This window comes from Phoxinus phoxinus (assembly GCF_949152265.1).
Source record: "Phoxinus phoxinus genome assembly, chromosome: 17".
Taxonomy (NCBI): Eukaryota; Metazoa; Chordata; class Actinopteri; order Cypriniformes; family Leuciscidae; genus Phoxinus; species Phoxinus phoxinus.
In genome coordinates, this window is record NC_136892.1 from 25,866,151 (window position 1) to 25,891,914 (window position 25,764).

At 36.9% G+C, this 25,764-nt stretch overlaps 2 protein-coding genes across 2 annotated transcripts; one reads left to right on the forward strand and one right to left on the reverse strand.

Moving 5' to 3' along the window:
* The first annotated feature begins 1,330 nt into the window (after positions 1–1,330).
* Positions 1,331–24,827, forward strand: rhobtb3 (Rho related BTB domain containing 3). Its single transcript, XM_079587076.1, has 12 exons — positions 1,331–1,852; positions 2,683–2,923; positions 3,146–3,338; positions 7,723–7,880; positions 8,793–8,901; positions 10,790–11,179; positions 15,445–15,554; positions 17,262–17,364; positions 17,729–17,902; positions 20,907–21,073; positions 23,116–23,212; positions 23,827–24,827. Coding segments are annotated over exons 1-12 (1,863 nt in total). The 5' UTR covers positions 1,331–1,850; the 3' UTR covers positions 23,946–24,827.
* glrx (glutaredoxin (thioltransferase)) lies at positions 23,546–25,697 on the reverse strand. The gene is made up of 3 exons (XM_079587086.1): positions 25,415–25,697; positions 25,005–25,120; positions 23,546–23,960 (listed from the first exon to the last, which is right to left on the reverse strand). The coding sequence occupies exons 1-2, from the start codon at positions 25,616–25,618 to the stop codon at positions 25,007–25,009; spliced, it is 318 nt and encodes a 105-aa protein (XP_079443212.1). The 5' UTR covers positions 25,619–25,697; the 3' UTR covers positions 23,546–23,960; positions 25,005–25,006.
* Positions 25,698–25,764: the final 67 nt, after the last annotated feature.

The window sequence follows — 25,764 nt, forward strand, 5'->3', positions numbered from 1 at the left end:
ATGTTTTAAAAGATTTAGAAAAAATCCTTATTACTGCAAACAATATTTTAAATGTTTATATTCTCAGATAAAATAGATTGTTTTTCACTATATTGAGAGGCGGATTGAGCTGATATTCTATATATATATCATTTAATTTATTTTTTTAATCTATCTATCTAATAAATAAATAAATATATATATATATATATATATATATATATATATATATATATATATATATATATATATATATATATATAATACATCAGTTACATGTTCCCTTTGTTATATTCCCTCCGCACATTAGTTACTATGGAAACGTGCCATCAACACACCTGTTTGTCATTTAGTTTGTTATCATTGTGTATTTAAATTCCTCATGTTCAGTTCATGGTCAGGTATTGTCAGAGTTTGTTTTATTAATAAATATTTTGTTCATTGGAAACTTTTTGGACTCGTCATCATCATCTGGACTAAACTGTGAAAGATGCATTAAAGTAAAGACATTTAAAATGTATCATTTCAAAGGTATCATTTTTTCTCAAAAATATTAAGCAGCACAACTGTTTTCAACATTGATACGAATAAGAGATGTTTCATGAGCCACAAATCGGCATATCACAATGATTTCCGAAGGATCATGTGACTGAAAACTGGAGTAATGATGCTGAAAATTCAGCTTCGCCATCACAGGAATAAGTAAAATAAAAATTGTAATAATATGTCACAATTTCAATGTATTATTTTTGATCAAATGCATGAGACCTCTCAAAAACATAAAAAATCTTACTGAACAGCAGTGCATACAGTGTGTATATATATACAGTATGCTGTTTTAGCTTGGCAGATAACCTAAGTAATGCTCAAATATGGAGTCTAATCAATGTTTATTTGTTTATTTCATGCAACAAATGCCTATTATTACCACTGCAACCTTTTATTAGCGGATCAGTGCATTGAAAGCCCATAATATTGAGGTAGTACAGTTGTGTGGGTCAGTACACGCGTCCCACTCGAATCATAGTGGTGTCAGCATGCAGCATGTCTAATTAGTGTTGCTTGTGAAAGCAAAGCATAAATATTGTTATCTCACACCCAAAGGGCCTCTTGGTGCCCCTACGGGCCCCTGCCATGTCTCCGTCTGGCATTGCGGTGGGCTTTTTTGACTTTGGCTAGTGCACTGAAGAACTGGGGGGCTCCCTGGGGCCCAGAACCAATGTGTTTTGTTTTGCATGCGAGCGTATATGCTTGTGAAAATTTGACAGTGAGACTGCATTTTTATTTGTTGGGAGTAACAGTCAAAGACTTTATATTATCATGTATTAATGACTGAAAGTGCCATTGGTTTGAACAGACAAGACAGCAGAGGCACAGCACTAACACGACCAGCCTGTGTGCGGTGTGGACAGCAAGTGTTCACGTCCGTCCTATCGTTTGCTGAGTCAGGAGGCTCCCACTCGCGCTGCCGCTGGTCTTTCTTGTTTTACCCTATATTCTTATCTCATTGACCCATGAGCTTTGACGTTATGCTCAAGTGACGTCTGGTTACACTGCTCACACCGTGCCATGCGTCCCGTGAAACGCCGGATCCCTGTTTTCTGTGGAGTATGAACTTGTTTCTTCTAGCGCAGGATCCACTGGATCTTTTCTGCCTGGATGTGTGTGTTTACAGCCGGATCGTTGCGCACCTGACACTCTTTCACTTTTACAGCGCGTGTTTAATGAATGAACCGTTCGCTTTTTCATTCTGCTGACGGATTGTACCGTGTCCGACCTTCATTGCGGAAAAAAGCCGGAGACTGATGTGAAAACCCGCCGCTGAAGTACGTGCTCTGCGAGCCTTGTTCCAGCGGACTGCTGTTGTGATCATGTAAGTATGCATATGATTCATGCTTTGCCATGACTGAAGCCCCAATAGCGCAAAATTGACAGTTATGCTACAGTACACTGAGGTAAATGCACTGTAACTGTTAGGCTACTATGCATTGACATTTGCACGCATGCATAGGTTGCGTGTGCTATAATAACAACAGTTACTATGTAGAAAATGGTCGATAAATAGATTATAAAAATGTGCACTATATGAATATAATACATGCATGTATTAATGCACTATAACATGCAATAATAATATGAGCCATTTTGGGCTCATATGTTATTATTTGGCCCTGCATATTTGACCAATGAACCTTTATAAAAAATCTTTGTAATATTTTTCCCATAAAAATGTATTGTCTTATTGAGTATATTTTAAGTATTCTCATTAATTTGTTAATTTAAACTTATCTTTTTTTATCTTTAACATTATTTAGCAGTACAACTACTGTGGTTTTATTTATGTAAGGTTAGGCTACTTACAGTTTTTTAGATTTTTACATTCTTTTCCCGTTAAAATTAAATACAAATTTTGATTTATTTTAAATTGTGAGATCCAGCTTTCTCTGTCATCTGTTTATAGGTAATTCATAGTTTTTACTTGTAAAAGCCATATATTAACCAGTATTTTACAGTATTCACTGTGTATGGTAAGCTATGTATGCTACATTAAACCTGTTAATTGGTTAATTGTAAACAATGAAGCATTTTTAGAGTTTCTTTTGTAAAAATTACAAAAAATGTAGAGTCAATGACTGTGTGAATGCTAGGCTTTGTCTGCTTATATAAAGACAAACGGTTGTATTGTAATTTAAACCGCTGCAGGTCTATACACATAGTGGCCCTGGGTAGTGAGTGTCCTGGGGGCGTCGGTCCTGGGGATGAGACTGCCGGCCCGGGACAGATCCAAAGTGGTTTGTTGTGGAGTTACCTGGGCCACGGAGCTCGGGAATTGGATCCAAACTCCATGACGCCATCAAGACATCCCCTGAACCCTGCCTTTATAGAGTACCAGTCAAGAGTATTCGGGGATGTCAGAGTGATGGTGCGGGATTGTCCCAGCTGGGTGAGTAACAGAGTGAATGAGAGAGGGATGATGGGATTCAAAAGCAGGATTAGGGTTTCTGCAGACTCTGGGAAGGGAGTTGTTTTCACAATGATTGGAGGACTAAGAGGAATTTAGCTACAGAAGTGATATCCATAAGCTGATTGGTGGAACAGATGCTGAGCTACTGAGATATGCCCTCTAAAACATCACAGGTCATTTCATCCTCCGTTTTAATCGCAGGACCTTTTGGACAGTGACTGGGCGAGCGTGCGGAGCGTTCTGGAGCAGGCCGACATCGTGGTCATTAAGTACTCGGTCAACGACAAACTGGCCTTTCAGCAGGTCAGAAACGGCTATGCTCCAAGACTTCGCCCTCTTCTTCGACACTGGGGTCTTCCTGTGATTCTGGTAGCCATTGGGGCAAGACTAAATGGTGAGACGTGATTTGCTGTTTCTGTTTTGGATTTGTTTAGTGTTCATTTAATTATTTTTTTCTATTTTATGAAGTTCTAAAGAAAACTAAAGGATAGTCAGCCTTTGCAGTGCAGATGTGGAAGATAATGGACTTAATGGAAACAATTTAACTAAACTCTGGTTAAAAATTGGCATATGGTTTTGCTTATGGAATGTGAGCTTTAGTACTGTAAGCAGAGCAAATAATGTCGAGCAGTAATGATGGTATGCATGAAAGCCTATACTTCATGTCAATCAAAGTATTAGACACCTAAATTGACTTTTAAACATTCCTAAAATGCAACGTTCAATTAATTCAAATGGATGAAACAGAATCACTATGGTACTGTGATGTTGAACTGGTTATGCCTACTACAGACTGTCCGATTTCGGTAATCCTGTAAGATCATTATAAATCGGCGTGATCTAATAAACTTGGGTACGACATGCACTGTGAGATGAGCATGCTAGATTTATGACACTGTCAGAAAATGATTGCAGACTATCTTTGGTTGCAAGGCCAAGACAATGGCCATCTTTGAACCTCTCTCACTGTACGACCACCGTTTAGGAGCCACGACCACAGAAATCACCACAATTGTTCATCTTTCGTCTGGGACAGGCCTAAATCGTACAACCGAGCAAAACTTATCTTAAAAAGCAGCACAGCAGCAAATGAGAAGCTTCTGACTTCAAAGAAAAGGAAAAAAAGTCTGATCGAGCTGAGATTTGGCACTCTTTTGATGTGCTGAGCACGGTCGCTCCATGAGCGTTTGTTGAATATGCTCATAGCATAGGTAAACATTTATAGACTCATAGACTCAAAGCACTTAGACCACAGATTTGGCTCCATTCACTGTAGCGGCTCTCTGCTCACTGCATGACCTTTGAGATGTATAATTCAAGATGCGATTTCATACAGCTACAACATTTATCCCGGAAGGATAATGGAGAAGGAACGAATGCATTGCAAAAAGTTCCTGTAGCATGCTTTCTTAAAGCTGTAGCCTGTAACTTTTTTGGGTTAAAAATTATCCCAAATTTTTTTTTGAGCAAGTACATAAACTAGTCAGTGTTCAAAACTATCTGCTTGCCGTAGCTTGATTCAAAACGGTAAGCTTGTAGTAATGTTTTTAATTCCGGTGGTACTGGTGGATTTCCGGAGTAAATTCGAACAAGTCTTTGCGTCATCATGTCACATCTGTACACATAAAGAAGGTGTCTCGGCTAGTAGGCTATGTTGCGTGTGTGGATGTTGGAGGTGGAGATTTATACCCTTTTCTCACAGTACTTGATATAATTAAACTTAGCAATTTGATGACGGATCCAGAAAGGTTCAAACGACAATCACCAGAGACAACTGGAGATTCATCCGATGTAAAATGCAAAAGACTTCGGACTTCGGAGTGGCTACAGAAAAAAGAGACTGCAAGCGGCCCATGCGAAAACAAGGATAAATATCGGAAGGGCTTTTGAAAGGTGGTTTGAACTCAGTGTTTTAAAGGGGTTCAAAACGGACACACAGGCGGCTTTTTTTTCAGCTGGACAGGTACGAAATTTCAATGGTTCAATTATGCAACAGTAGCGCACTTGTTCGCTTAATTCATAGTTACGGAATAAGCTACTGAACTACAGGTAGCCCTAATACACATTAAATGTAGTCACGCAATGCGGATGTTGTTAACATTAACCATTTGAGAACAAAGTATGATTTGCAAGGTTTGACGTGATATGATAAGCGATCGTTAGATTTAATCAGCGCGATTTACAGCAATATTTTTTTTTCCTTAGTTGGTCAGAACGAAAGTGGATGTTACTTACTTGTTCAGATTACATTTTCCGGTGAAAATTCTTATGTTGGTCATACTTCCAAAAAGTATAATCTGTGATTCCGAATGACAGTATCCACAATGGCGCGGCGACTGACAGCCGCACATTCTCCTCAAAACATTGGATGTGCCGTGCCGAGGCACATCCCACGTAAACTTGATAATTCCTTGAATAACTCCAATTGCAGATTTCGAACGGAGATGGCAACAAAGAGGAAAAACTACGGACTGCAGCTTTAAACTGGGGTTCGCGAGTTGATGAAAAGCTAATAATTAATTAATAAAAATGTTAAATTAAAAAAATAATCATAATAATAATAAAAAAAAACACTTACTAAAATATAAACATTTTATTTTATTTAAAATATTTAGTTTACCTGCATGTCATATGATTATTAACCAAAATTTGAAACCGTGAATTTACAGAAAAAATTACTTGGAGTAAATGTTTTAGGTCAAATGAGCTCAGCTGACAAAATGCTTTAAAGGTTTGTTTGTCATAACTATATTTTTATACTGTGAAGATAATGTGTGTTGCTTGCCCATGCAAAGCTCAGTTTGATGCTATAGGGTGTTGTCAGGGTGTTGATATGCAATTGCTAGGTTGTTTCTTACAGGTGGGGATCATACGCTCGGTCACAAGAAAAGCAACAAGCATGTGCATTACAAACCATGCAGAATGAGTTATCCAGAAAGTTTAAAGAGATAGTTCACCCAAAGTCATGTCATTCTAAACCTCTATGCCTTTTTTTCCCTGTAGCTACGATTACATGCACCCAAATAATCAGATTGATAGCTCAATCAGGTTGAAAAGCCAAATTTCAGACGATCCAATTAAACTCAATATGAATGAAATTTCTAGGAGTGGTGTAGACCTGAAATAATCTGATCAACAGGGAAACAATTACGCATTTAAACACATGAATCTACAGTAACTATTTTCTTAATCAAATTCAAAAATAACTTGCATGCATGTGCAGTACCTACATTTACATACGTTTTGTCAGACGAATGTTCATATTTATTAATATCTAATGTCTTACGACGAATTGGTCAGTGGATGAGACTGTATATTTACTTAATATTTGCTAAAAAGACATTTTTCTTTTTAGATATGTCTTCAAGGCAAAAATGACAATTAGCTCACAGCAGCAATGGTGATATTCTCGCGGTTCTAAACGTAGCGCCTACACATGTTCTGAAGTTTTGTTCTAAATACATGTAAATGAATGCAAAGGAACAGTGTAAAAAAAAGGTAGCTGCCTTAAATTTTTAAGTACAATCAACTTGGATGTTTAAGTCATTTCAACTTAAATTACATTAAACTGACACAAGATTACTTATAAAACAAGTTTACTTCAAATAAACTTATTTTGATGAGATAAAGCTATGTAAATGCATACTGTATGTTGTCATAACTTATTGATCATAAAATTATTTACAGTGAATATGTGAATCGGATTGCAACAGGTTCATAACAGAACTTTCAGAATTTGAAATCGGGTTAGATTTATTCTGATTGGTGAAAATGAGTGCATGTAAACATACTATGGAAAGGAGATATTTGAAAAATACAATAAAAGACAGTTGAGTCCCATGTTATTCAGAACCCAATGACTTTCAAAATATCTTCTTTTGAGTTCCATAGAAGAAATAAAGCCATGCAGGTTTGGAACGACATGAGTTGAGTAAATAATGTCAGAATTAAAAATTTTGGGTGAACTATACCTTTAGGACTTACACTTAGTGGTTTGTTTATTTCTAATAGAAGTATGAGCAATAGTAATATTGATGCTAATGAATTCATGTCATTATAATCGGGCTGTATTTCCATTTGCTCGGTACTGGAGAGACCCAAGGCAAAATGAGAGTGTAAACATGGTCAAAACATACTCACACAGTACATCTTTTTCCGTTTCTCTGGAGGGGTTTTATTAGCTACAGTGATTCATACCTCTCCCTTCCCATGTCCTGTTCACGTCTTTTTCTTCCACTCTTCCATTCTCACTCAATCTATCTCTCTATCCATTTAGCTGTCTTTTCTTGCTATCATTTTACTAGCTCTTCTTTTCCCTGAGGCATTCGCCCTACTGGCCGGCAAACTCCTCCTGACACACACACACACACACACACACACACACACACACACACACACACACACACACACACACACACACACACACACACACACACACACACACACTCACACACACTTTGTTTTTATCCAGCTATCCTGCTCTCTCATTCTGTCACTGCCACTCTCTCTCCACCCGTCCCCACTAACACATGATGTTTAAATTTACGCTGGTATAAACTTGAGCTGGCATGCATTGTTACGTAATAAAGACTCTGATTCCATCGCTCCATATGTCTGCCAGTTGACATGGCTCTGAATGTTATGTAGTCTCTGTCAGTCCGAATCTAGATGTTTGCCTGCTTTATTTGGCCCCTTGCTCTACAAATGTCATTTGTGCTGTGCCTCAGTAATGCGTTTGCATATGCATATATCACGTTTTTATTGTGTATCTTACACAGATGAAGGCCCGCCGTGCACATGTCCTCTGTGTGCGTCCGACTGGAGCAGCTGTGTGCCCCACAGTGAGGGGCTCCAGCTGTCCAGGGACCTGGGGGCCACTTACCTGGAGCTGCCCTCTCTAAACAACTTTTTTGTGGGTCGTTACTTTGGCAGTGTGGTAAGTGTCTCCTTCTCTCTTAATCATTGTTAAAAAGTCTCATTAGTATGCAGAGGAACTACTTGAGGTTTAGTGGTTCCGGGCTAGTAACCATAAGGTTGGACGGTCAAACCTATAAGGGGTCATTTAAAAACTCCATGCCTCGGGTGAAACATAAAACCCATCCATCTCCACTAAGACCTTGGGCCCCGGTTGCTCCAGGGGGACTGTAATAAGTGTACTGTAAGTCATTTTGGATAAAAGCTTATGGCTAATTAGAATTTATATTTTGAGAGCGTTTAAGGTTTCTAGTTATTATCTATTACGTGCAATAAGGAGCCAATCATTTTCTCATTCTTAAGCTTGTAAACCCAAGCAAAACATTTTTATAGAAATGTATGGAAGTCTATGGGGCAAGATATTCCGGAAAGAACCCTTAAAGGCACAATATGTAAGATTTTTTGATTAAAATATCCAAAAACCACAAGAACAATGTTACATATTTTGTTGAATTGTGTACTTACATTATCCCAAATGTTTTCAACAATGTTTAAATCAGCAATTTAAACCATTGTGTCGCCTGTCAATAACTTAAAATTTAACATCTATCGCTATTTGTTGCTATTTGAACTTGGTGCAAACTGTATCTACCACTATTCATACTTAATGCACAAATCATCTAACAAAAAAACTGTCAAAATGAGTAACTTTAGAGTACTAATGTTCACCTTTTATGGGTAGATAAGGTACAAAGTTGTCCTTTTAAGGGTACTGCCTCATCGACAAGCTGTTGTACCCCTAAAGGTAAAATTTTGGCACTTTTTTTTGACAGTCCGCTTCATCTAAATAGCCACAAATATCCCATTATAATACTCCTGGTGTGATTGTGGTATATTTAGATGTTATTTACGTGACCTTTGAATCTTCACACAGCTGGAATACTTCATGATTCAGTGTCTGAAGCAGAAAGCCAAAGAACGGCCGGACAAACGGCGAGGTCACAGGCTCAACGAGCCCCGCCCCCCTCATTTGGACCAGCCAGGTTAGTGGCTGCTGCTTTCCCTCATTATTATGCGTCTAGTGTTTGTATTTAAAGTCGACCTTCCATTTTACCAAAGGATATTTAGGCATCTTTCGACTTTTCTGTTTCCCTTCAAACCTGCATAATTTTGGCTAATCTCACTATTGACTACTTGCAATTTGCTGGGCATTTTATCTTCTCTGCAAACCACTCAGGCAGCACAATACGCACAAAATGGCAATATTCATCAGTAACTGAGTCAATGTACTCGTCTGCCATTTAGATAAAGGATGGTCTGCTGAAGGCTAGTAGCATTCTGCACAAGATGAGCATTGCTACCAGCACTGACACTTGGGAAGAGAAGCCAAGGCTTTCTGTAGTCTGCTGGTGTGGCTCCAGCACCACTTAGGCTCTTTTTATAGAGCACAGCACATAAAATATGAAGGGTATTGAATGCTGGGAAACCATTGGTGTGGCCTCAAATGAATGGTTATGGACGAGTGCATAAAAGTACAGCGGTAATATATAAAAAAATGTGCCTATAATACAGACATGATGAATAAACAACATCTGTGTGTTGTACTTGTTCTGTTTCGTTTTAATGCCTGGTGTTAATTTTCCCTTTCCTCATTCGGGATTTGCTTTCACGTCACTTCTCCTGTCGCTCCCGTCTTATTACAGTTTCCCTTACTCATCCCGTCTTCTCTGCTTTGCTTGTCTCATCATCCTTTTTCTCCACCTTGTTTCCATCAGACTAAAAAAATTCCTTACCCATCGTCCTCCTCTGCTTAGCTCACCTTGTTTCTCCCTCCCTTTCAACTATTCCTTTTATCTTAATCTCGCTCACATCCTTTGTGCTTCCAAAAGTAAAAAGGAAACAATTATCACAAATTAGATCTTTTTAATATCTCAGTTGATTCTCCTAGACAGCATTCAAATTCATTCGAACAGCCAGGAGCAATGTTGAACACGTGCAAGGATGCATACTTTGAAAATAGAGGTTTTCCAGACTTTTTTCAACATATCCTACTATGATTTGGAATTTGGGAATATTATTTTGAATTCTGACTTGAATGTAAAAATATATTTTTAACTAGAAAAGCATGAATGTTGGAATAAAAAAAAAACAAAAAAAAAAAAGTACACTGGAAATAGTATGCTGTCCGAGCATCTTTAGCATACTTATGTCAACAAACTATGATTTCTATAATACTATGATCTCAATTGTTTCTCAGGCATCAATGAGATTAAATGGAAAGCAAATGGAGACTGTTGTTATTTACCTACTTTTATTGCTTTTCTTGGGAAAAAGACCCCAGTAATCTGATATATTACCATTCAAACGTTTCGAAGGAAAATAATAATTGTATTGACCAAGGATGCATTGATCAAAAGTAACAGTAAAGACATTTATAATGTTGCAAAATATTTTTCCCCAAAAAATCCTGTAATTTTGAACTTTCCATTCATCAAAGAATCATGAAAAAATTTAGCATGCTTTCCACAAAAATATTAAGTAGCACAACCGTTTTGGACATTGATAGCAATTAGAAATGTTTCTTGAGCATATTTCTGAAGGATCATGTGACACTGAAAAACTGTGGTTTTAAATTTTTATTTTCATATTGTCATTTTAATTTGTAATAATATTTCACAGTATTTTACTGTATTTTTGATCAAACAAATGCAGTCAAGACACCAAAGTCTGCAATCAGACTAAGTCAGAGATTTCCCTTTGAACTCATTTCTCATCTACTTACTGCCGTCTCATTTGTGTCTATTTTAAGGTATTTAAGGAGAAACATCTGAGTTCATAGTTAATAGATGAATGAATCCGACCAACATTTAGTCGCCTGAGCCATGAAAGAGCAACATCTGTGCAATACAGCTGTTCTATAATGTCTTCTAGCGCGTCTTCCCCCGGTGAGAGTGGAGGAGTCCAGCTTCTCTCAGGACCTGCAGTGGCTGCTCGAACGCGGCGTTCAGTTCGCAGACGTGGCGTTCTACGCCGGGGACGCTGGGAAGGAGCTGGGCTGGGCGCACGCGTCTGTTCTGTGTACCATCAGCCCGTACTTCAGACAGCTGTTGGTGGGACGGCAAGCCTGGGAAAGGCCCATCTCGCGCTGCACCTGTAGGGAAAGAGACGGACCCCCCCACTCGCTTTTGTCCACCTGGGATGGAGGTGTAGATGATCTACCCAGAGCTGACGGGCACCCTCCTGGACACCTCTCACGGCTGGTTGTGAAGGACCCGCTGCTGTGTTTATGCCTGTGGGAGACGTTAATGTTTCTTTACAGAGGTGAGAGAGAACGTGCACTGCTTGCGATATTACGGCTGGTGTTGCTCAAGGCAACGGCTGTTTGATAAAGGTTGCAATATATTGACGTTTAGACACTCAAAAAAAGGTTGAAGCCTTTTTTTCAAGATTTACACATTTTAATTGATTGTAAAATTCCATCAAATTGAATTTAATAATTATTATATAATATTCATATTATGAATGAAGAATTTTAAAAGAGCAAAAAAACTAAATAGAGCTTAATAAAAAAAAATCTTCAACTTAAAGACCCCCTGTGGTGAAAATCAAGTTTTTAATGTTGTTTATATGTCTATATGTGCAAATTCATAAGTCAACACCATTTCTGAGTATTTTCTCCTTAAAACTATAGTGAAAAAAAGACAGTCTCAAAAACGCGGTTTGAAATCGCTGGTGTTTCTGACGTCACAAACTACCTTATAACCAATCACGTATTTGCTGGCGAGCTTTAGCATATCATTAACTTCTGTGTGACGCGGGGAGTCTCGAGAGAAGCCAGATTATCCCGTTATATATGAGATGGCGAACGGGAACATGGTTCATGTAACATAACACATTATTAGCTGTTTGATAACATAATTACTGTTATGTGTCTGACGCTGTAGAGAGCAATACATAAAACGCATTTCCGTTCTGATACATCGAATTGTAGACAAGCTTGTATGGGTGAGTGGAGGCGGGGCTCATTTGCATATTCATGAATTCACGTATACTAAATGAAGCAAGGGTGCAGAGTCACATTCAAGGAACATTTTTCACAGGAAAAAAGGGATACAATTATTGACTGACCCCGGAGGAATGTCATGTAGTCCTTACCCGACGTTTCGTGTAGTCCTAAAAAAGCGATTTCTTTAAAAGAAAATATCTCCCTTTGCTTTGAACTTTGAGCGTTGTAACTTTGCAGATGTTGTTTATGTTCAAACAGCAACATCACACACTAACTAAAGTTAGAAAAGTGAAATCATATTCAACCACCCCTTTAAGCTCTAGTTTTTTTTTACTCATTAAAATTCTTAATTCACAATATGAATAATATGTAAGGATTATTCAATTCAATTTGATGTAATTTTACTATTACATGAAATACATAAATCTTGAAAAAATTGAGTGTAGCTTTTAAATTTCATATGATGAAAAAAAACAGATGAGATCTCTTTCTCAGTACTCAGCTGTTTCTGTTAGACGGAAATGAGATTATATGGAGAGCAAATGGAGACCTTTGCACAAGTCTCCTGCTTCTCAGATTTTCTTGAAAAAATACACTAGTAATAATGTGAATATTTTAAATATTTGTTTTAATTTTTTTATTTACAGAGAACCTAATTCTCCTGAGCTATGAAATCCCCCACTAATAATCACATTTATTTATTTATTTTTTGATTAGAGAACCTATTCTCCTGAGCTATGAAAGAGCTCATTTCCTCTGGGAACAGCTTTTATTGCTGGTGTGCCGGCGGCGTTTCTTTTTCCATGTTCAATCCTGTCACAACTGTAAATATTGAAGCGAGATTAGCATTATTGAAGGAAACAGTTTGAAAATGCTTCCTCGGTTCTGCTGGTTTAGTCGACATAATTGAGTTACGGTTGGAATTTTCTCTCCCTTTCAACGCCTTATCTCTTCAGCTCTGCAATTGTGTTTTCTTTTGTGTTTGAAAAAGAATGATTTTTATAGGATTGTTTCAATATTAAAATGGCTTTAGTTTGGAGGCTGTCTGTTTGTGTCTAAAGCCTGTTTGATTTATAGTTCTCTACGCGTGCCTGTATGACGGCAGTCCGCTCTATGAGACCCTGGAGGCTGATTATCATGGTTGGGAGGACAGAGAGATCTGTGTGTGTGTGTGTGCGCTTGTTTTTCTGCTTAAGTGTGTGTGTGTGTGTGTGTGTGTGTGTGTGTGTGTGTGTGTGTGTGTGTGTGTGTGTGTGTGTGTGACTGACTGTACATGCAGATGAGGAAAATGAAAGAGAGAAACCAGTATGTATACTCAGCAAAAAAAGAAATGTCTTCTCACTTTTTCGCCTGTAAACTGTTAGTGTCTTAAAGACTGTTTCACAGGTGTGATTGTTAATAATTGGTTTATGGTTCATTGAAAATGCATGAAAAACATGGTTTAAACCCTTTCTAATAAAGATTTAAAGTTTATTTGGATTTTTCATAATTATCTTTAATATGCAGTATTGCGAAAAAAGGGACGTTTCTTTTCTTGCTGAGTTTATGTGCCTCTATAAAATGTTTTGAGATTAAGGTTATGGTCAAAATATGCAATATTTTATTCCAAAATTTAAAGGAAAGAATTAAAAAAATATGGTTTGTTTAAAATTCTGACTGACTAAAATGGACTGTTTTTGGACCATTAAGATTTGTTGCTTTGTGACATTATTACCATGACAATTTCCCTCCCAAATTCCCATTACAAACAAACAATAAATAATAAATCAAAATAAATAAATGTCATATAACCCAACATTAAAATAAAAAATGGTTTTGTTTAAATAAAATGTTGTTTTTGGGACATTAAGATTTTTACCGTTGTGACAATATGTTTTTATGACAATTAAGCACATTTTCATCACAAATTCTCACTACCGTAATGCAAAAATAAATAAAGCCTTTATTTCTCCCCAAAATCAACAGAAAACTTTTAGCATTGTGACATAATTGTTTTATGACAATTAAGTACATTTTCCTAAGAAATTCTCCTCACCACAATGCAATAAGTAATTCAATTCAAGTATTCAATACATTTTAAATTGTAAAAATGTTTATTCCTGCCTTAATTTATTAAATTATATTTACAGTACAAAATCGAATGACATACCACTCAGAATAGTGGAAATAACACAAAAAAATAAAGGTTATCACAGATTCATGAGGATTGCACCCAGTAATTTTTTGTTTATGCTGGCTGCTATATGGCAAACGTTTAATCTTCCTATATATACGTAACTATATGGTGTATACTGTACATATTACTGACACCTAGTGGTATAAATACAGCATCACGCAAAAGCAAATGTTTTTAGTTACTGATGCTGTTGTAGAAATGTGCTATTCACAGTCAGCCATGTTTAATTTATTCTGTGAGCTGAACTGTCTGAAAATAAGGAGCTTACCAAGATAAAGCAAGAAGGATTCAGCTGGTCATGTGATCTCAACATGGCCGCCTCCAAGAGGCGACGCACTCCATGTGAAAACAGCTTTTTTAAAAGCCATCTCGTGTCATTTTAAACAAGTACTGTAAATTTAACAACGTTTAAAACTTTGAATGAGGGGGAAATCACTTTTAAATGTCATGAAAATAATTTTACAGAGCATTTACTATATGCAAACTAGATTTTTCTCTTTTGATTTCGGGCTGAAGTGTATTCTGGACGTTTCTCATGTGTGTTCTGGATGTTTTCGTGACATTCACCCGAATACACACTTGTGATTCTATCCTCGTATAAGCCCGCCACAAAAATGAATATCTCATAAACCGGGAAACATTACCTCCTGTTCACCGTTCTCTGGAACCTCTGATGCAAAATGGAGGCTGGGTGGATGGACATGCATCTCAATCAGGAGGCTTTAACAGTTCAGGAAACAGGAATGGATATTGTAGACTCATTTATCAGTGAAGCAATGCTCAGAAGGTGAGAAGGTGATGCCCATACTGATGAGACCATCTCACCCGCTCGCTGATGTATCATGTGATATTGCGGAGGCCATTTTCCTCCCTCGAGCCAAGGGTCGTTACATTAACAGAAATGATGCACAGAAATTCATTGTGCATGGTTTCTTTCGGACCAAATCCCCGCTCAGTCAGTCTAGACAGATTTATGAATAAGGCTGGGTTAATATTACCTGAGCTGTGATGGATGAAAATTTGTATGTGATAGAACTGTAGCCTTCACTATGAAATAACAGTTAATATAACAAGTTAAATATTGGTTTAATTTTCTTAGCTGTCACCAAGAAGAAGAAAAAGCATCTTTCACAATTTAATTATTATGGAAAACACCAGATTATTGGTCGCCTGCTATAGTACATCGTGAAGAAAAGGCTCTGACAGCCTTGTTTTTAAAGTTGTGACTGAATTCACCAGCCCTGAGAGGTTGAACTATTAGTGAAAGTCCAGCAGATCTGAGCATCCAGTGTAAAAGGTCGAGATTTGCTCCACGGTCAGCCGGACAGCCAGTTAATGCACGTGCGAGCAGGATGCGTTCACGGGTCAGTGCGTGTTGGTGATGGTGATGTGTCTTCTTCGCAGGGGCCTGGGAATGGGAATACCTGGAGGAAGCCATCGCTGAAAAACTGAAGAACCCTTTGGCCGTGGCCCAGCTGATGGACCGGATACGCTCATTCGTTGGGAGAGAAAAGGTATCACTCTGACAGACAGGAGGCTGATTGGATCTATAGAACTGAGGCTGCATCCGAAATCGCATACTCTCTTGAGTAGGTAATTATTTTAAATAAGTACTTACTTTGCAAGCGCTAAAAAAAAGTATGTTCTATGTAGTATGAATGCGTTTAGTGTGAATGAAATCCGGACGTACTACATGTTGTCATTATCATGTGACCTGCCAGTGTCAGTTAAGTCGCTTTTACTGGCATTTACAAATTCTCTCGCGAAAAAGCCCCAAAGCAAATCCTCTCCCGTGGCCTCATGGGATAGTATAGTGTCCATTGGATGTGCACTTAAGAATCTCGCCGCAAGTAGTCGGTCATCCGGCATACTTTTTATCTGGATACTATGAATTTGGACATACTTTTTTTTTGTCACATCCTATATTTCGCCTACTATATAGAAGGGAAGTATATGATTTCGGATGCAGTCTGAGTTTTTGTTTCGCTGGCTGATACAAGACTCAAGACTTTTATACTGACATCTTTTGGTGTGGTTGCAGCACTGAGTTTCTACCAATGCCAGAAATTGCCTGTTCTGGGATTTTATTATTATTTATTTATTATTATTTACCTATGAATTTATTCTGTAAGCAAAAGTGTCCAGAAATGAGTGTGTTACTGAGATAAATTAGCATTTGTTAGTCTAAGTTAATACATTATAAATAATAATTATATTAAAATATAATTTATATTATTAGGTGGGTGTCGTGATATGACCAAATCAACTGTAAATACAATACACTGGATAGTTTTCGTTGCATGAATTAATTAATTATACATGTATTATTTTTTTAAAGCTACTGAAGTTATTCAGTCAAGACCAATGTGTAATTTTCTTTTTCTTTAGTTGTTTGATTAACATTACATTCTAATTTATTTTTGTTCATTTGTGTTTTATATATACATCCATAAAAAAGTTCAAAAGAACTGCATTTATTAAAAATAGAAATCTTTACTAACAATATTAAAATTTACTATCAATTTTTATCAACTGAACATATCTTTGATAAATAAAAGTATTGATTTCTTTCAACAACAAAAAAAAAAGAACGGACCCCAAACTTTTGAACGGTAGCGTATATTGTTACAAAGAAAGCAGCAAACTGTTTCCAAAAGTGATAATAAATCAGCATATTCGAATGATTTCTGAAGGATCATGTGACACTGAAGACTGGAGTAATGATGCTGAAAATTCAACTTTGATCACAGGAATAAATTATATTTTAAAGTATATTCAAATAGATGACCCTTATTTTAAATTATAGTAATATTTCACTTGCAATTTACTTTTATTTTATTTTATTTTTGATCAAATAAATGCAGGCTTGACTTCTTTCAATAACATTAAAAATAGTAATGTTTCCAAACTTTTGACCAGTACTACTGCAGGTATGATTTTTATTTTCAATCTTCATTTCTACTTCTAGCACATTTATGGCATTTGTATAAAATCTACAATTGCAAATGCCATAAATGTAATAGTAGGAAGATTATTTATTATTACGGTTTCCATTTTTCAAATATCACACCTGCAGTTGGTGTTACTACAGTAAATCCATTGTGGATTTTTTCCAAGGATTTGCACGGCTAACCTGGTTTCTCAATTATAAATGTTCAAGGTACTAACAGTATTCATCGCCTCAAATTGTGCACTGCAGTGTCGATTCGTTTTGGTTGCAGGCCCCCAGGGACACACCCACATCCCGCTCTCAACAAGGTCCTTTGACATTGGGAAGCCTCTTCAATTCCCCTCTGTACTCTGATGTCATCTTCATGGTCCAAGGCAAGAGTCGATGCTAACCCTTCATGTGCATGGACATGTAAACACACCATTGTGTGCTATTTATACACTATAATAGTAGTTATTCATATTTTGAATTGGTTTTTATATTTTTGTTTTAGTAATTTTAGTACTTTTTATTCATTTACTTTATTTAGTTGCTAAAGCAATATTTCTAATGATTTGTAATTTTAGTTTTAGTTAACAAAAACAAACCCTGAAACACACAATGGCACATTGATTCTGAGTTTAAAGTGGTACTGTGAGTACAAGAGAAGGGTGTGTGTGTGTGTGTGTGTGTGTGTGTGTGTGCGCGCGCGTATGTGTGTGTCAGAGCTCCTCTGTAATGCCGTGCGTGTGTTTTCAGGAAGCGTGCTGCCAGCGCACAGAGCCGTGCTTGTGGCCCGCTGCGATGTTATGGCTGCCATGTTTAGCGGGAAGTACGCAGAGGCGCGAAGTCGCGTGGTGCCAATCCACGGAGTTTCGTCTGATACCTTCCTAGCTTTCCTGGAGTACCTCTACACTGACACCTGCTGTCCAGGTGAGGTGCTTTTCAAGACCTTTAAAATGGATAAAAATGCAAATAGACTTCATTCAGAGCGGCGCAATGACAGGTATGAAAGCGAGGCTGTGAGGGAAAGACTTACCGTGTTTTCAATGGGATCCACTGTATAAAGCTCCTAGATCACTTAGAGAGTGGGGTAAAATGAGCCAGTGGGTAAGTTGACCCACCCCCTGTTTCTAGGCAACTATGCACATTTGGTGTCATGGGACCATACATTTTGAAAGGCTCCATCATTTATATATTGCTGTGAAGATGTGAAGCACATGGGACAAAAGGGAAGTTGTCTTTTCCACAAAAACATCTTTTTTGCTTGATAAAGTAAATTTTCTGCATTTCAGGTATATTAGCCGTTTTGTCACAGCAAAATGATCTAGGTCTAAAGTTGTGTATGGTACATGTTGGTGATTTGACAACATTTAAAACCATGTGAATCATTAAGCTAAAGGTTATCCTGAATTGCTAAGCTAGGTCGTTTTTACCAAAAATGGTGACTATGGGGCAAAGTGAGCCAGATGATGTGGGGTAAATTGAACCAGTGGTTCAACCTTTTTGAAATGGAGAAAATCGACTGAAATGTGTTGAAATAAAATGTATTTGTATAAGCAACATATTAAACTGCAATTAACATTTATATGCCCTAATATTTCATAAAAACGATAGCCTACAGTCGGCCGAAATATGAAAGACAATATTTTGTTGACTAGTTTTGGATAAATTATAAAGTTTTTTAAAAATAGACTACTGCTACATCAAATAAGGTTAGCAATTTCTGCTCATATGCCTATATATACAATATATATAGCCTATATTATATATATATATATATATATATATATATATATAGGCTACACAGTATTTTTTTTTGTCAAAATAAAGTCATCAACGTAGGCTATATTCAAATACATTAATACATATACTAAAATGTAGGCCTATAATTTATTTTTTACAAAGAAAGAGTACACTTGAAATATTGTTGAAATTGTAACTGTTGTTGTAATTGTAATCTTTTTAATAAAATAGCAAAACATATATTTACAAGGTAGATGTAAGCTAAATTTTAAAAGGTCAATATAAGCCTTCTCTTTAAATTATTTGTATTGTGCTTTATACGAGTGACACATTTGGGGAGAAGATTTTGTTTTTTTAATAACCATGCATAAACATTATTCTCTCAAAAATACAAACATGTACATACATGTTGCTCACATATTATGGTAGCCCTGTTTTGTGCTAAATAGTGCATTTCCACCTTTGCTATTAATATGTGTATAAGCAACTGAAAAAATCACAAATGTCAGGGCATTTCAAAACATCCCAAGGGCCCCAAAAACACCTCAGACCCCAGAGGGTTAACATTGTTTAGAAAGGTAAGTGTGTTATTAAATTATTATTTTAAAGAGGCAAGTCTTTTTTATTATTATGCTTGCATAAAAAAGTGAAAGATAGGATGGTCAATTTACCCCCAGACGGCTCAATTTACCCACTGACTGGAATCAACTTACCCCTAACCTGGGGTAAGTTGATTCACATGTACACTTTTTTTTCTGAGGTCATATTTTCAAGGCTCTTTGTCATAGGTGCATTTTTTAATTTTCAGTTTATAGGCAACATCCCAAATTAACAGTGGATGTCTTCATTGTACTTCTGTCTCAATTTCCCTTGCCTTGAGATCCACATAAGTAAAAACTGGCTCATCTTACCCCACTCTCCCCTACTTTTCCACAGATCAGATTGTTGGTAGTTTTTTGTCTACTGAAATTTCTTTTGTCAGCAGAACAATCCAAAAACACATTAAATAACAGTACAAGCCACTGAAGAGATGTCCATCCCTCACAGCCATACTTTCATTCCCGCTAAAAATCAAAGATGGCGCTGCTGTGAAGAAGGTCTATTGTCATCATTTACTCATCCTCATGTCCTTCCAAACCTGTAAGACTTTCTTTCTTCTGTTAAACACTAAAGATCTTTTGAAGAATGTTTCTGCTTTTGTACATACAATGAAAGTCAGTGGAGTCCAAAACAATACTGGTCTCCATTCACTTTCATTGTATGGACAAAAAAATAACAACCACATTTTTTTTTCTTCTAAATATCTTCTTTTTGTTTGGAACAACAAGAAGGGTGAGTAAAGGATGACAGTGATTTCATTTTGGAGCGAACTGTCCCTCTAAATCTTGATTCTGATTGGTCAATAAAGTTTTTCAACTATGCTAAAATACACTATGTGATTCAGAAGACTTAATCTTGTACCAATGTCTGAGTATCAAATTATACATTATGATTAGAGGATGAATGAACACTTTTTTTTTAAACCAAAAATCTTGGAATTTTCATTGTGCTTCATAAAATAATGTTATTTAAAACATGAATGCTTAAAGGTTTGGGCCTGGAAAGATAAAACAATTTTTTTTTAAACAATTGTGCTTCTTAATAGTTGTGTGGAAACCACGATCATTTTTTGCAGGATTTTCTTATTAATAGTAATTTCAAAAGAACAGCATTTATTTGAAATAAAAATATTTTCAAAAATTATTTATAAATGTCTTTACAGTCACTTTTGATCAATTTAAAGCATCCACATTCAATTAAAGTATTAATTTCTTTACTCTGATATGCTTACTCTAAACTTTTGAATGCTACTGTATGGTTCTTAATATTTTTATTATTAAGTAATAAAATATTTAATGTTATGAAGAGGCCTAACAATGGCCTTTTATATCCGCTGTATAGTGCAACATAATCCAGATGTTTCAATCATAATGACATGCAGTGATTCAGGTCATATTTGTTTTTAAACAATGGTTTAGAATGTCAGTTTGCTTTACTCATTCTGTCATTCTGTCAGTCAGTGTGTGATTGATGCTTTGCTGTTCATATCAAAGACATTAAACAACACTTGAGAAAAAAGACTGAGCTTGATTGACGGACGGTGGGCAAATATGAGCCGAGGTTAATGGCTGTGTGTGTGTTGTGTGTTCAGCCAGTGTGTTGCAGGCCATGGCCGTGCTCGTGTGCGCAGAGATGTACCAGGTGAAACGACTGCAGCACCTGTGTGAGGTGTGTGTCTGCGCGTATCTTCAGAACATGCCCAGCCGAGAGCTGGTGTCTACGGGCATCAGCGTGATTCGCTTACTGAAGAAAGCAAAGGTGGGTCAAAGGGTGTGTTTGATTACCTTTTAAAGGGGTGGTAAAAAGCCCTTTTCACAAGATGTAAAATAAGTCTTTGATGTCCCCAGAGTGTGTATGTGAAGTTTTAGCTCAAAATACCCCACAGATATTTTTATAAAGCATGTTAAAATTGACACTTTTTGAGGGTGAGCAAAAACACACCGTTTCTGTGTGTGTCCCTTTACATGCAAATGAGCTGCTGCTCCCGGCACAGGGGGCGGAGCTTCAACAGCTTGTGTCCTTTAACCTCACACATGCACTGGAAATTTCAAAAACGTTCCGTAATATCTCTTTAAAAGTAAATCTCTGTATGGAAGAAAAATGAACAGTACTGGGATGTTATAAAGGCCACGTTCACACAGCAGGAGAATACAGCTGTCAGTGCTGCATTCAGTATTTGAGTCCTTAATACGTTCACAGTTATTTACGGTAGGCTATAGTGACAACCGCATTCTAGAACCAAACTCACACAAGTACATTTCCAGGACTCACAACCGCATTCTTGGGAAAAAAACCCCACACTGGACAACTAGTAGTCTGTCACGTCATACAGTGTGTGAGAGCCGTTCTGCGCTGCACAAATGTGTGTCAACCATGTGTTGTTGGTTTGGATGTGTGGTTTTGCTTTCGGTAACTTACAGCGATGGAGATATGAGGGTGTTAGATCCAGTCAACAGAGCTTCTCCCGTCAGTTTTGTTTTATGTGCAAGGATTTTTTTAAGGATTTAAACGATTTTTCAATATACAAATAATTTTTTCTTCTCATCTCTATGTGTATGCTGTGTATTAGGGTATATGAATTACTTTGTTTACCATTTACTGCACATATTTATGAAAAAAAAAAAAAACATTGCAATGATCAAAATTAAATATGAGTTGTTTCTGGATATTTATTTAGGTGTTAGATGCAGAATCTGCCATCTGCTGGTTAGAGAAAAATCTGTAGGAAACACAGTTTTATAAAAAAAGTGTAATAACCATATACATCCAGCCCTTTAGAGGCTATCTGCTCCTATAACAGCTGTTGTCATATATATTTTGTGAATATGCATTTAAACATTATAAAATACATTAAATCAGTATTTCTGTCAAAGTTTAGAATTTGTTATTGTTGTTTGAAGTGTCTTGTTTTTGCAATAATTCCATATAAGTTGCCACTAAAATATAAGACTTGATTGTAAGCACATATTATTTCAATAATTCAACTGTATAAAAAATAATAATAAAAAAAAGTTAATACAACCACTTTGAAACCCATTTTCAAAAGTTCATATTATTTATATTCCATGCACCCAAAACGCTGTTGTCATGTAAATGAACGACCAAAACGCATAAAAAGTTTAATTCGCTAAATTCGCTTTTTTAAATATAATTTTTATATTTTCAGTTTTCATTTGAATTTTAGTCGTTTTTTCCTAATCCTTTTGTCAGTTATTTAACTTCGTTCAATTAGCTTTCTAAATTGTAAATTTTTCATCTAAGGGTACACTACTACAGCGATGTACTAAAAACAGAAAAAATGTTGTCGTGCAAACGACAACGTTGTCAAAACAACCCCAGTTCACATGGATCTGCGAAAACTAATTTAAACTAATTTACATGGCGATGATAACAGTATCATTTTCAAAAACTTGCACTTTGAAACCTGTTTTCAAAAGTTTGAGTTTTCAAGTTCCAAAAATGCCATTATTGTGTAAAATGCACATTACAAAACGCTTAAATTTGTTTTCCTTTTTAGTTGGTGTCATGTAAACGGCCCCTACTATTTATATTTTCTTTCAGCATTTGTTAAGTAACGTTACTGAAAATTACTTAAAATGTGTAGTTTAGTATGTAAACTACACATTTTATCACCTGTATTAGGTCAATGGGGGGTTCCAAAAATTGGTCATTTGGCTTTGCTTACAAATTTGCTAAAAATTTATATTTGTATGGTAGTTTGCTATTTGAAAAATACCTTCTGTGAAACTTCCAACTTGTTTGTTAGTTAACATTCTATCTGATCTTTTGTCACTCTCTAGTGTCACAACGCTGACCAGCTATATGTCTGGCTCCTCCATTTCATCGCTAATAACTACCTGATCTTCAGCCACAAGCCTGACTTCCTGGAGCTATCAGGTGAGCCGTCCGCTTGACCACCTGGAAAAGATGTTTAAGCGCATTAGAATACAAGCACACACAATTATCTCTGACAGCTACAAAAACCAGTTACCAGCGCCCCGAACAGCTGGTGCTGCAGACAAGCCCATGCAAATCACGACCGGCTTCTGTCAAAAGCTTTATTATGAAACACTAAGAGCAAATGTAAGGTCACTTTTGAAACGAATGAATCATTTTCACACCCTATTAGTACACCGTGCCCTTCCACATGCACTTGGCAAATAAGTAAAACAGTGTCACCTCATGAATGGTGTATAGATTTGTGAGTCAATGAATACAAGAAGCAAGCAGTGACAGGAAAAGTTTTATTTTCATCATGCTACATTTAAGTTTTTAAAGCAACCTTATAATTTCTTAATCCATTATCTAATGAGAAACACATAGACATTATAGAGACAATTACATGTTCAGCCTACATTTCAATTGAAGTGCGTTTCAATTCAATTTCGACATAAAGAGAAATCTGGTGGACGGATACAATGCTCCGTTTAAATGCATTGAAGGGGTGGGTCGCAGCCAGGAGATGTTGTCGCAATACTTATAGTCCCGATGATGCTTTTTTTTTTTGCCAGATGAGGAGCGCGAGCAGGTGGAACGTCTGCGCTGGCCCTCCAGAGGTTACCTACAGGAGCTCAGCGAGTACCAGCAACGCAGGCGGCAGATCCGCAAGTCTCGCTGCAGCATCATGTGACCCCTTCTCGACGCCCTACGGACCGGAAGGGAGGGCGAAAAACAGAGGATGCAAGATTCATTTACATACAGGATAAAAGAGACCTATGTTTGACCTCTGGTGGATTCTGATATACTGTATTTACACATGAACTTCGACCACTGAGCCTGTGATATAAAGCGGACAGCTGTGAACTCACTGGATTTGAGTGGATCCTGTGTGACGGTGGCATATAGAGCCCTTCTATGTGTGGACACTGTATCTTCTGTACAAACGATTACACCTGATTGGTGCAATAAACTTCCTCTGCGATGGATTAAACCCCAAAGTATTAAACAGGGTAGGGTCGACCTTATACTCTCTCCAGAGATTGATATTTCACTCTCATGGTCAGCCATGTTTTGTCATGGTGAGATTTCTTTCTTTATGAATTCAGTGGTTACTCCGGCAATATGACTTGAATAAACTTCAAATATTTATTTATTTTTCTCCCCCCCCACCATGAGATTGATTTGAATTTGATGCAACTATTTTTGTAACATGTACATCTGAGATTTTTATTTCAACTAATAACATACGAAGTACGCGTCCAGCATGTGGATCGCCTGTTAGTGCAGTTGGTGTGGTCAACGTAGAGCCGATTCTGGCTGTCTTTAGTCTAGTCCAGTTTTATTGACCATCATCTCATGCTGAATAAAGACATTTTAGAAGGATGCGTGTTTGTTCTGAGAGTCTGTGATTAAATCTAAACCTGTGGTCCTCAACGGATGGGTTGCGACCTAAAAATGGGGCATACTGTTTTGATATGGTTGGTGATGATGGGAAAAACAATGCTACTGACAGGACAAATATGTTTTGTATTGACTATATGTTTTGTGAAATTAAATTATTTGACGCTGAGAGAAAAGTAAGTTAAAACAATTTTTTTTTTTGTACAATACACAATTTTGGCACTGTGGCCACTAAACGTCCAATGTAAAATGTTGGCCCTGAAGCAAAACCAGTTGAGAACCACTGGTGTAATTATGCTGTATATTATATTTACAAAAATATTTCATAAAGAAGGACTGTGAAGTATACCCTCACTGCAGAGATCCGATAGCCTGCAACATGCCTTTCAGTTCTCCAGAACGGTCAAGACTTTCGACATCACTTCCTCCTCCAATACACTTTTCCCCAATGAAGACTCGAGGAACCTACACATTGAACATGGAAAAAAAGCCTGTTAAATAAACTTAATAAATGACAATGGAAATTAATCAAACATACTCATAAAGCATTTGTAGGTTGTAATATATTTATTAAATATTTGATCTGCAATTATAATGATTCATGGCCACGTGAGCAGGTCATGCTCTTTGGTGACTCAGCTAAAAATTCGCTAATTAAAATAAAAGTTTATTTAAAGAGTCGCACATTACACTTTTTAGTCATGTAATGTAGGCTGTTACGGTCTTCAAAAAAAAAAGTTCCATTGTAAAAGTACTCACGGTGCGCCCGCCCGTGATCTGTTGCAGATAGTCTTGTATGCTGCCCATGTCACTGCGTCCACTTATATCGATCAACTCCAACTGTCCACCTTTGAATTTATACTTTGACAAAACATCCTTCGCGAGTACGCAGTAAGGACAGGACGGCTTCAAAAACACAACTACTTTGTCACCCTTAATTTGCGCTTTAACAAATTCTGCCATTGTTCTTTATGTAACAACCAGCTTTTCACAACGAGAGTCAGCCTAGTGAAACAGAAACGAATCTTCCTTTGTTTACACCCCTTCAAGGGTAGGGCGGGATTTAAGTTAACCACTCCTTGAAAAAAATGAACATGAAAAAAAAAATA

Excerpts from the sequence above, each read along its gene's own strand:
- glrx (XM_079587086.1), bottom strand. The coding sequence starts at position 25,618 with ATGGCAGAATTTGTTAAAGCGCAAATTAAGGGTGACAAAGTAGTTGTG. Across the intron at positions 25,121-25,414 it reads AGATCACGGGCGGGCGCACC|GTTCCTCGAGTCTTCATTGG; the intron begins GTGAGTACTTTT and ends TTCAATGTGTAG.
- rhobtb3 (XM_079587076.1), top strand. Across the intron at positions 17,365-17,728 it reads TGTCATCTTCATGGTCCAAG|GAAGCGTGCTGCCAGCGCAC; the intron begins GCAAGAGTCGAT and ends GTGTGTTTTCAG. Across the intron at positions 21,074-23,115 it reads GCTTACTGAAGAAAGCAAAG|TGTCACAACGCTGACCAGCT; the intron begins GTGGGTCAAAGG and ends GTCACTCTCTAG.